The sequence below is a fragment of the Nelumbo nucifera genome, chromosome 3, assembly GCF_055504915.1.
Source record: "Nelumbo nucifera cultivar China Antique chromosome 3, China Antique-T2T, whole genome shotgun sequence".
NCBI classification, from domain to species: Eukaryota; Viridiplantae; Streptophyta; class Magnoliopsida; order Proteales; family Nelumbonaceae; genus Nelumbo; species Nelumbo nucifera.
This window is the reverse complement of record NC_142651.1, coordinates 8,722,675-8,733,008: the sequence shown is the minus strand read 5'-3', so window position 1 is coordinate 8,733,008 and position 10,334 is coordinate 8,722,675. Positions and strand designations below refer to the sequence as shown.

General features: G+C 37.7%; 1 protein-coding gene across 2 annotated transcripts; it reads left to right on the top strand.

Annotated features, from left to right (window-relative positions):
- The first annotated feature begins 2,197 nt into the window (after positions 1-2,197).
- On the top strand, positions 2,198-9,160 carry LOC104593158 (anthranilate phosphoribosyltransferase, chloroplastic-like). Of its 2 annotated transcripts, none has more exons than XM_010252879.3 (11): positions 2,198-2,418; positions 2,505-4,277; positions 4,377-4,520; positions 4,653-4,814; positions 4,923-5,006; positions 5,129-5,317; positions 7,522-7,612; positions 7,793-7,852; positions 8,332-8,450; positions 8,693-8,827; positions 8,941-9,160. In XM_010252879.3, the coding sequence occupies exons 2-11, from the start codon at positions 4,074-4,076 to the stop codon at positions 8,992-8,994; spliced, it is 1,242 nt and encodes a 413-aa protein (XP_010251181.1). In that variant the 5' UTR covers positions 2,198-2,418; positions 2,505-4,073; the 3' UTR covers positions 8,995-9,160. The 2 variants fall into 2 exon arrangements, with proteins under 2 accessions (XP_010251181.1, XP_088757236.1); XM_088901110.1 differs by having other exon boundaries at positions 7,766-7,852.
- The last annotated feature ends 1,174 nt before the right edge of the window (positions 9,161-10,334 follow it).

Below are 10,334 nucleotides of genomic sequence, written 5' to 3'. Positions count from 1 at the left end.
AAGATTAAATTATTTTCTTTAATTTCTTGTAATTTGTAAAGAAAAAGGATACATTGGTCGAGTGATTGGCTAAAGTCGAATATTATGTTGTTGAATAGGTGATTCAAGTTAAAATTGCTTTCCGAGTTATTTTAGTAAAAATTCATATAAAATTAATATATAAAAAGGTTAAAGTGGGTATTTTAAATAAACCAATTTATTAGTCAACGTTTTCGTTGACCGAAGGAGGAAAGTGTAAATTTTTCCAAAGGGTGGTTTTTGTTAAAGTTAAACCCCAGGGGAGGTTTATGAATTTTATCCGTGAGTTTTGGATTGATCGGTGGGAACTGGGAAGAGCTTGTATCACACTCTAAAAAAAAGGAGGATTTTGATTGATGCCGTAAAAAGGAAGACGAGAGGGATGATCTTTTTTGCCTATGCTGCGTTTGGAATCGGTGTAAAATTATATTGATGACGTTTTACACTGAATCGTGATTTAGTGACTTTCGCACTTTTGAAATATAATGTGATCGGTCTAAAATTTTACATTGATTTTATCGATGTAGTATTTATATCGATAGTCGATGTAAAATTTTATGTTTAATGAGGTTTTACACCGATTCACAACGTGAATTCCACTCCATCTAAACACACGTAAAACTAAACCGGAGTGGAGTTTTACGTCAATCATGATACACTCATTCCAAGTGCTGACAACATCGAATTGGCGTAAACTTTTACATCGGTTCTTGATTTACATTGATTCAAAACGTAGCCTTAGGGAAAATTTCACTTGTACCATGAACTTTGGGATAGTGTCAAGTAGGGGTGTCAACAGTATTCAAAAATCCGATTTCAAATTTAATATAATCGGTCGAATTCGGATATGACCTGATTCGATTCGCTAAATATCCAAATTTGACCGATTATTTAATTCTTATATATAATATATAAATTATTATATATATTATATATATATAATAATTAAGTTATATAAGTAATTTATATAATTTATATCAATAAAATATTTATTAATTATTTAAAGTAATTAATTAATCAAATATTCAAATATTTAATCAGATTCAAATTTGAATATTAATTTTCAATATCTGTTGGATAGCAAATAAAATTCGAATATCAGATTTTCTAATTGGATTTGAATTCAGATATTGCTTGATCCCATTCATTCATTTACACCCCTAGTGTCAAATTAGTACCCGAAAAGTCACCGGAGTACCCAAACTTTTGAAAACTGTCAAGTCGGTTCCTATCGTTGGTACTCCGTTAGCTTTGTCAATCATATGTCCGAAATACCCTTTAAGCATAATTGAGGAGCATTATACCCTTTTCAAACCAATTTAATATTTCCCAAAAATATACGGTTGGTTGAAGCTAAACAGTGAAGACTGGGTTCCGCCGTCGTTGCCGTAGTAGAATCTGCGGACTTCCAATGGCCCCAGTGGAGAGTATCACCTCCCCTCCGCTACGTATCATGGCATGGTGGTGCTGATCAATTTTATCCCAAGAAATGATGCCAATCGCCGCTTGTTTCAGACCCCCTAGTGCACCTGTGGGAATTCGATAAATGACGCCAATCGCCGCTTGTTTCCGACCCTGGTGCGCTTGCGGGAACCCGTTAAATGTCGCCAATTGCTGCCTTATTTCAGACCCTGGTGTGCCTGCGGGAAAACCAGAGAGAGAGATTGAGATCTTACCAACCGAGACAAAGCTGCTCTCGTGGAGAGTGACCCTAATGTTGGATGGAGTGGAGTGAGTGAGATCATGGATTTTAAAACCGATCCGGAGACCGAACCGGTCAGGGGTTCGGTTACCGACCATTCGACCTGAATGGCCGGCCCATTCTGACAAAAAGAATTAAAAACTGGTCAAAATCGTTCGAACGATTCAAACGATTAACCACTTGGGTCAGTGATTTGTTGATCAAAATCAACGGTTTTTATGAAAAATCCAGTTTTGGGAAAAACCGGAACCGATCATCTAACCGGTTCACTGTTTTTATGGTCCAACCGTCCTGTCCGGTCCAGTTTTGAAAACCATGAGTGAGATAAGGGAGGTGGAAGTGTTCTCCATATGTAATTAATTAGTCAGTAACAAAGCCACCATTTCCCAGGTAAAGCTTACTGTTACTGTTAATTTACCGCCTGCACTTCCTCTCGTTTCTTTAATTCTTTCCACTATGCTTTTTCACTTATTATTTATTCATCTATGGATCTTCATCTTCAACTCTGCATTTTCACTTCCCAGGCTATATGCTCAATGCTTTATAAAAAGTTCCTTTTTTTCCTACAAGGTCCTTGTTCTGTTTTTTCTTGTTTCACTTGTTCAACTGCAACTCTGAACAATTTGGATTAGTTTTCTGTTTGGTGGGTAGATTTGTGGATTTCGTTGGCTTTTGGCTCCGTTCAGAGAACACATATGGTTGTGAAAATTTGAGAGATTCTTCTTCTTCTTCTCTCTTGTTTTTTTTTCCTTCTCTAATCTCTCTGTCTACTCTTGTGCTGCAGGACTTAGGTTTTCAAGCATTCATTTGGGAACTCATATCGTTAAATCTTATCTGGATTTAGTCATGAACTTCACCACCATGTTCTAACTGTCAATTGCGTGATAGAGTTTTAAGACTTCTATTTGTTCTCCGATTGGCATATCCTATTCAGCAGCAAATCTAACCAAGAACTGATGCTTCTCTAGAGATGTTTCTCTCCGACAACGACTGAACACACTGGGATTTCTCTCTGGTTATGATTTCCAAGATGAACTCATCGATGGCGAACGCTGCAATTTCAAACAGGACCTTCGGTGTTTGTTGTTAACAGAGGTCCTTGGTCTGAATCAACAAGGGTTTAAAAGGGGTAATTTTGACATTTAAAAAAATCATTTTCTCTGTTCTATGGATTTACTAGGGGTGTGTCATTGCATTTGTTTGTTTGAAACCAAATTGACAGTTTTTGAAAAATTGAATATTGCAGTAACACATTTTAAAGTTTGGATATTAAATTAAAATTCAAGGTATTAAATTAAAATTTTCCCAATTAAGAGGCATCCCATCACTAACGTTATCTAATTATCTATTGTTATTTTGATTTGAGAGGGAGCTGCCCCAAAAAGGTTCTAAAAAAGACGAAAAGAGATGGGGAAGAGGAGGAGGGATAACAGGAGGGAAGTTGGTAGGCGTTAAAAGAGACATTTAACAAACCAAAAATATGTGGAGCAAGGTAATTAGCAGGCCAACTCATGGTGGGCCCAAAACATTTATAGGTAGTGTCAATTTATCAAAACTATCGTTCAAAATAAGGCATTGTTTATTATGTTTTACCTTGAGATTGAATGGTTGAGATGTTTGAGATTTTAAATTAATGAAGTCATTATTTTTTATCTTTAGATTTGAATTCGTTATTTTTTTGCTTTCAGTTATTATTTTCCTCTATCATTATTTTCTCTTTTTCTTTGAAGATAATTGATTTAATCTTAACTAAAAGATAATAAACAATATTATTATTTTAAAGGGTAGTTTTAATATTTTCAATAGATAATTGATGGTGTTTAGCAGTAAAGATCAATTTGACACTCTTTGAAAGTACAATACTCCATTAACACGTTTGAAAGTTAGAATACTAAAACTTGACATTACCCCAAATTTCAGGGTACTAAACTGAAATTTTCCCATAAAAAAACATCGGATCACGTTAATTTCTTCCTTTATCTACCACAATAACAGATAAAACCTTATTTCCGGCATCATAATTTTCGCGAGAGAAAATTCATATTGCAAGTAAACTCTGGCATTGGTCTTAGAGAGAGAGAGAGAACGCAGCGCTCGATTGGCAGTTTGACACTTGGCTTAGCGTTTGTCATCAGAATTCAGAAGACAAGTTTCAGACATCTCTCCCGCCCGCCCTCCCTTCATTTTCAATAACACCAACACAGCCTAAATCGTGATTAAATTAGTAATAGAGATAGAACCCTGAAAATTATTTCAGACTCCCTCGCGACCCCAGGCCATGACTCGTTGCTGCGAACCGGAGAACCCCGAAAATAAAAGTGGAAGGCGGAAGCTTAGCGCCTAGCCCGAAACAATGGCCACATCACTTGGGCTTGGAGTTGGAGGGGCTCGTTTTGCTATCTATCGCTCTTCAACCATCTGCAGGCCTCCCGGTGTCCGTTTTGAATTCCGAAAATGCTTCTACGGTGCCTCGGTTTCTCACATGAAGCAAGCCAACTTCACAACTTCGGGAACTGCTCACCAACTTTCAACTTCGGCAATACTCTCATCCAAGGAGGTCTGCCAATTCTTGATTTTCCAAAGTTTGGATCTTATTTCTTTTTTCTTATTCAAGAACCCGTTTTCAGTTTTTTCTTTTTTCCCTGTGGTTATGCAGTTGATTGAATCTCTAATAAATGGGGTGGATTTATCAGAAGAGCAGGCAGAAGCCTCTCTCGATTTCCTATTGAAAGATGCTAATGAAGTGCTCGTCAGCGCTCTTCTTGTTCTTTTAAGAGCCAAAGGGGAGACATTCGAAGAAGTAAACACACGCTAATTGTCCTTATATTTGTTAGAAGCTAACCTTACATCTTGGTTGTGCTTTAGAAATTCCATAATTAGGACACATATTTGCTTTTCTCTTACAGAAGTTAATGGGCGCTCTGATGCCCAGATTGTAGGATTGGCAAGGGCTATTATCAAATACTGTAGGAAAGTCGAAGAGGTTGGGGATGCAGTTGACATTGTCGGAACCGGTGGCGATGGGGCAAACACTGTTAACATCTCGACGGGCGCTTCTATCCTTGCCGCTGCTTCCGGTGCAAAAGTTGCAAAGGTGATATATCACCATCCCCTCCCCGATCCACAGTTTCTTTAAAAGAAAAGCACACTGAGAGAACAGGGAAAAGTAAGAAGAATAACGATTTTGTTTGCTGCCTTCCAGCAAGGAAACCGCTCCAGTTCTTCTGCATGTGGAAGCGCCGATGTGTTACAAGCATTGGGAGTTGCCATTGATCTAGGCCCTCAGGTTGGTGCGTTAAATTTAGGTTACCAATTGGTGAATCATGTACTTGCTGCAGGTTTCTGCTGAATCTTCTACGCTTTCATGGTGATTATTCCTTTTATACCCTCTTGTTTCCTTGGAATTAGGGAGTAAGAAGATGTATAAGGGAAGCAGGCATTGGTTTCATGATGTCTCCAAAGTACCATCCAGCAATGAAAATCGTTGCCCCTGTGAGGAAAAATCTTGAAGTGAAGACCGTGTTCAATATCTTGGGTCCTATGCTGAATCCGGCACGGGTGCCTTTTGCAGTTGTTGGTGTTTACAATGAAGATCTAGTAAGTTGACCCACGATGGATTGTAGTGTTACCGGGTTTCTCCAATAACTTGTCAAAATATGATTTAGAAGTCGCTATGTTTGTAAGGTTACCTTCTTTTCATTCAGAAACTCTGCTCTTGTTCATGTTTCTGGTCGACATAAATCTAATAAGGCATTTGGCATAGGATAAAACCAGGATACTTGGGATGCCACCACAAGTGATGTGAACAAGGAACCCCATTCCTTCTTCGTTTGCTCCAAACACAAGGACCTCGGAACGGACCACTGCTTGATATTGAAGATGTAGTAGCCACTATAGTGGTCTTTACAAGGCGAGGTTGGATTGCTGATACCAAGTCAAATTTAGTGACCATAGTGAATGATGCATTAAAATCAGAATTTTCGGAAGCATGAAGAGATTTTTCAGATTTGAAGAATAGAAACCCCTTTATCCTCTAATAACAGTTTCCTTTGAACCTTCAACATGGCCCCACCCAAATTGTACTGTCATGATGGTTGCTTCAATCTGGTGATTGGAAAATATTGTCACAGGTTTTAAGGACTTGGGGAAATATTCTTGAATATCTTGTATATAAAGGTAATATATACAAACTAGAATAGACAAAGAAATACACTAACATGTATGACCTGACTCAAGCATCTACGTTCCATCATAATACACTTGATTTTACATCCTACCATCAAATGGATTTATGCACATTGGCTATCATTTTTTATCTTGCCTGAAGAAAAGGGATTAGTGTTGTGTTATAATTAGAGCATTGGAGTGGGGGATGCGGTTAGTGCAGAGGTCCAAGCTGTTCTACAGGGAGCTCAAATCGCTAAAGAGATGAACCTCAGAAATCTCGTCATAGGAGACTCTAAAGTGGTAATTGGGTGGCTGAATGAACTGGAGACAGCGGCTTGGCCTTTCAGGGGGGCGATGAGAAGATTCAAATGGCTAACTTCTAATTTAACAGTCAGAGTTCAGTGGGAGAGAAGATCAGCAAATGGGCTCGTAAACCTACTAGCTAAGCAAGGGGTTAATTATTCTGTGCTACACTGTAAATATGTAATTTATCTTGTTTTCTTGGGGCAGCATCTCGCTCCTCTTGGGAAAACTAAATGCTGTATCAGTTGTAAATCCATCTTAAAAAAAATGTAATTAAATGCTTTATTATTCATAAAACAAATAATTAGAGCATTTGGCTATAGTATGAAGCCCCACTTTCAGACACAACATGAAGGACTGGGAGCTCAAGGCTCTTGGTTCTCTGCTAGAAAGACTCCATAATTTTGATATTCATCCAGAAGCTGATGATAGCAATGTGTGGATTTGGGACAGCTCAGGATGTTTCTCATGCAAGTCTGGCTACAAAGCTCTCACAGGCCAACTATCTGGCTACAAAGCTCTCACAGGCCAACTATCTTAGCCTGTTCCATGGGCTTGGATTTGCCAGGTACAGGTCCCCACCAAGGTTATTTTCTTTCTTCGGTCAGCAGCCTTGGATAGAATCCTAACAGTCAATAACCTAGTGGTCAGGGGCATGCAGCTTGAGAACTCTTGTTGTTTGTGTGGCAATTTTCAGGAATCAGTGTCTCATCTACTCATTCATTGTGCTTTCTCTAAACGGATCTGGCTTCACGTTTTGACCCTGTTTGGGAGATCATGGGTAACACCCCCTGATGTACCTACCATCTCTGTTGGCCTCTTGGAAGCAGCCCAGTTTCTCGGCTAAAGGAAAAATTCTCAGGATGCCACTCCCCCTTGTATTTTGCTGGGCTATCTGGAAGGAGAGTAACAGCAGGATTTTTGAAGAGAAGTCCTCTCCTGTCAAGTGGTGATCAGAAAAATAGAGTGGTCGCTTCTTCAGTGGGTGGGGGTCCCAAAGGATTTTTTATGATGTCCCCATTCACACTTTCATGAATCAGTGGAGAAATATCATTTACTAATTACCAAGCTTTTTTTGTGGATTTATGTATAGAGCTGAAAATATTTCTTTTTTGAAACAGCTGTATAGCAGCCTTGTATATGCTTTCACGTGTTTATTAATATGGTAATACAAATTTCACACCATTTATAAAAGAATATTTAGATAATTTCATAATTTCTGGCCATTCTTTTAATTTGTTGCATTATTACTTGAATTTTTGTTTTTCACTGATTGTCCTTTTTCAAATCAATGTCATGTTTATGTGCACGACTTCTTCGTTCTTGGACAGGTGATCAAAATGGCCAAAGCACTGCAAAGATTTGGAATGAGAAGAGCATTAGTTGTTCACTCGGAGGGTCTAGATGAAATGAGTCCCCTTGGTATGATAGACAAATTACACTGGTTTCATGCACTCCCAAGCTTGGTGATTGATATTTCTATTACTTTGTTGATCGTCTTTCATTGCAGTTGTGGATAACTATTTTCTTTTCTATTTTTTTTTCTTCTACTTATTTTTTTCTTTTAACTTGCAGTAATTTCTGGTGGTGTATTTTTTACAGGGCCTGGATTAGTCCTTGATGTTACTCCTGAAAAGATTGAGAAGTTTTCCTTTGATCCATGTAACAATCTTGTTGTCTTTCTCACTTTAATTCAACCATTTTTAAGAAAAGAGTAATTAGGTCTTGGGGGACAATTTTGAATGAATTGTTTAATTTTAAGATTCTTAATTTATTAATGCCTAAATGCATAACAAAATCATATAGGGAGATTCATTGCATGTAGGTTACTGAAGTAACAACGCTGTCATTTTTCAATTTCACGCATAGACTCATTCTACTTGTATTACCATTTCAATAAGGAACCCATTTTAGGTGTTGAATTTATGTATTCAAATGCTAAGCAAAAACTTGTTAAAAAAAAGTTAAGCAAAAGATAAAAGTCAAATAATTTCATCCCGAGTGGTTTCCAACTATAACTCTTGAATAGAGACAAGAATAAAATTTGCAGGATAATTTTATTCTGTATTTCAATATGTACTTTCCCCTATGCTTTTTGTTGATTATAAGATAATGACTAATCCAGAACACATAATGTGCAGTGGAATTTGGTATTCGACGTTGTACTGTAGAGAGTTTGAGAGGTGGTGGTCCAGAGTACAATGCAGAGATACTAAGGCGTGTGCTATCTGGGGAAAAAGGATCTATTGCAGATGCCCTTGTAAGTTTTTTGTCTATTTGAGAGTTCTTTGAGCTATAAGGTGAATCTGGTGGAAGTACTTTACTATTCCTCAACACCTCCTGAAAGGGAAGAAGAAGGAAGGGCATCCCAACCAAAACCCTATTACAAAAATGGATCAACTGGCTAGTTAAATTTTTATATTTACCTCTAGAAATTATATCCAAGAAAAAAAAAGATGTGTACCTCTAGGTAACAGAATCATTGGTTGAACATGAAAACAGGTCCTAAACGCAGCTGCAGCTCTCTTGGTCAGTGGGAAAGTAAGGAGCCTAGCTGAAGGAGTAGCCCTGGCCAGTGAAACGCAACGTTCAGGAGAAGCACTCAAAACACTTGAGTTCTGGATTAATATCTCCAATGTAAGTGAGAAGTCTATTGGAAAGGTTTTCTGGTTTCTAATTTCTCCTCTTCCTTCTTCACCTTGTTCTCTTACTTGTTTCTGGTTCTGCTCTTTGGTTCATGGTAACTGCAGAAAGCAAAAGAGGAAGAAGAAGAAGATGAAGAAATAACCTTGAGAGTTAATTAATTTGTACTGTGACAGGCTTGTTGATGGTGAGGTATCAAGGGGCTGATTGTTGATGTGTTATTAAATGTATGACAATAATAAGTTCACCAGTAAATAAATGCATGCCAGGTATCATACCATAGGTCCTTCCATTTGGCATTTAATTAAGGTTCCATCTATCCTATCATATCCCCTCCAGGCTTATTTCTTCAGGGATCCAAGCAGGTTTTTTGTGGTCCATCTGAGTTGATTTTTTCCTCTAAATCTAATGATATTCAGTCTAAGACCCTGACAATCTGTTGCTCAGGATCATCTCTAATTTTGCCTAACCCAACAATTTTATCTTCCATTTGAGTGCCAAAGAAGGGTCCCTGCCCATGGATTTGATTTTCTTTGGCGATACAAACAAGATTCAAAATATCGATTATCATATTAGAAAAGAAATTTTTAAGAGATGTACGGGGATCTGCTAAGGAAAAGCTGGGAAATATTATGAAGATTAATTTGTTAGGTGCTTAGGTAATAGGCCACCTGTACTTGTATGTGTACGTACATACACATATGCCATCGCCTTTGTATGTGTACGTACGTACACCTGTACTTGTAAGGTGGTGTAGTTATCAATTTGTGCGTCAGGTTGTCCTCTGTGGCTAAGAATGCCCTTTAACATTAATGTGCCATGGCATCATGGTTTTTAAAACCAGAGCGGACCGGATGGTAGGATCAGAAAAACAGGGAACTGGTCACGTGATTGGTTTTGTTTTTTCTAAAAATTGAATTTCCTTCCAAAATCATTGATTTTAGTCAGTTAACCGTTGTATTGGGGGTTAATCGTTCGAATCGTTTGAATGATTTTGACCATTTTTTTATTTTTTTTTGTCTAAACAGGCTGAGCGTTCGATTTAACGGTTGAACTGTTTGACCCGATAACCGGACCCCTGACCGGTTCGATCACCGGGTCGGTTTTAAAAACCATGCATGGCACTGGTATAAAAGAGCTCAACCCCAACATTTGTACAAAATATAAACGAAAAGAAAACTATCCTGCCTCCCCATTTTTGTTTACTTAACCCTGCTTTCCATGGTGTTTCCTTTATCCTCGTAGCACTCCCCAAAGTTGGTTTCTAATTAATTCCATTCAATCAAGTTTCCTTAAAGTTTGTTTCATTTTTGTGACTTGTCTTGTTATTTATTTATTTATTTATTTATTTTTGATATTACAAATTACATATTGCAAATTACAAATTACATATTACAAATTACAAATTAATTCCATTCAATCAAGACCCCAATAGAAATGCATCTTTGAGCATGTAAGTGCATATTGCTTTGTGAATACAATGACTAATGAAGGTCTGTAT

Bases quoted from the DNA above. Each gene is read 5' to 3' on its own strand.
- LOC104593158 (XM_088901110.1), top strand. From the start codon at position 4,074: ATGGCCACATCACTTGGGCTTGGAGTTGGAGGGGCTCGTTTTGCTATC. The intron at 4,278-4,376 runs GTCTGCCAATTC...GTGGTTATGCAG, and splicing joins CAATACTCTCATCCAAGGAG to TTGATTGAATCTCTAATAAA. The intron at 4,815-4,922 runs GTGATATATCAC...GCTGCCTTCCAG, and splicing joins CCGGTGCAAAAGTTGCAAAG to CAAGGAAACCGCTCCAGTTC.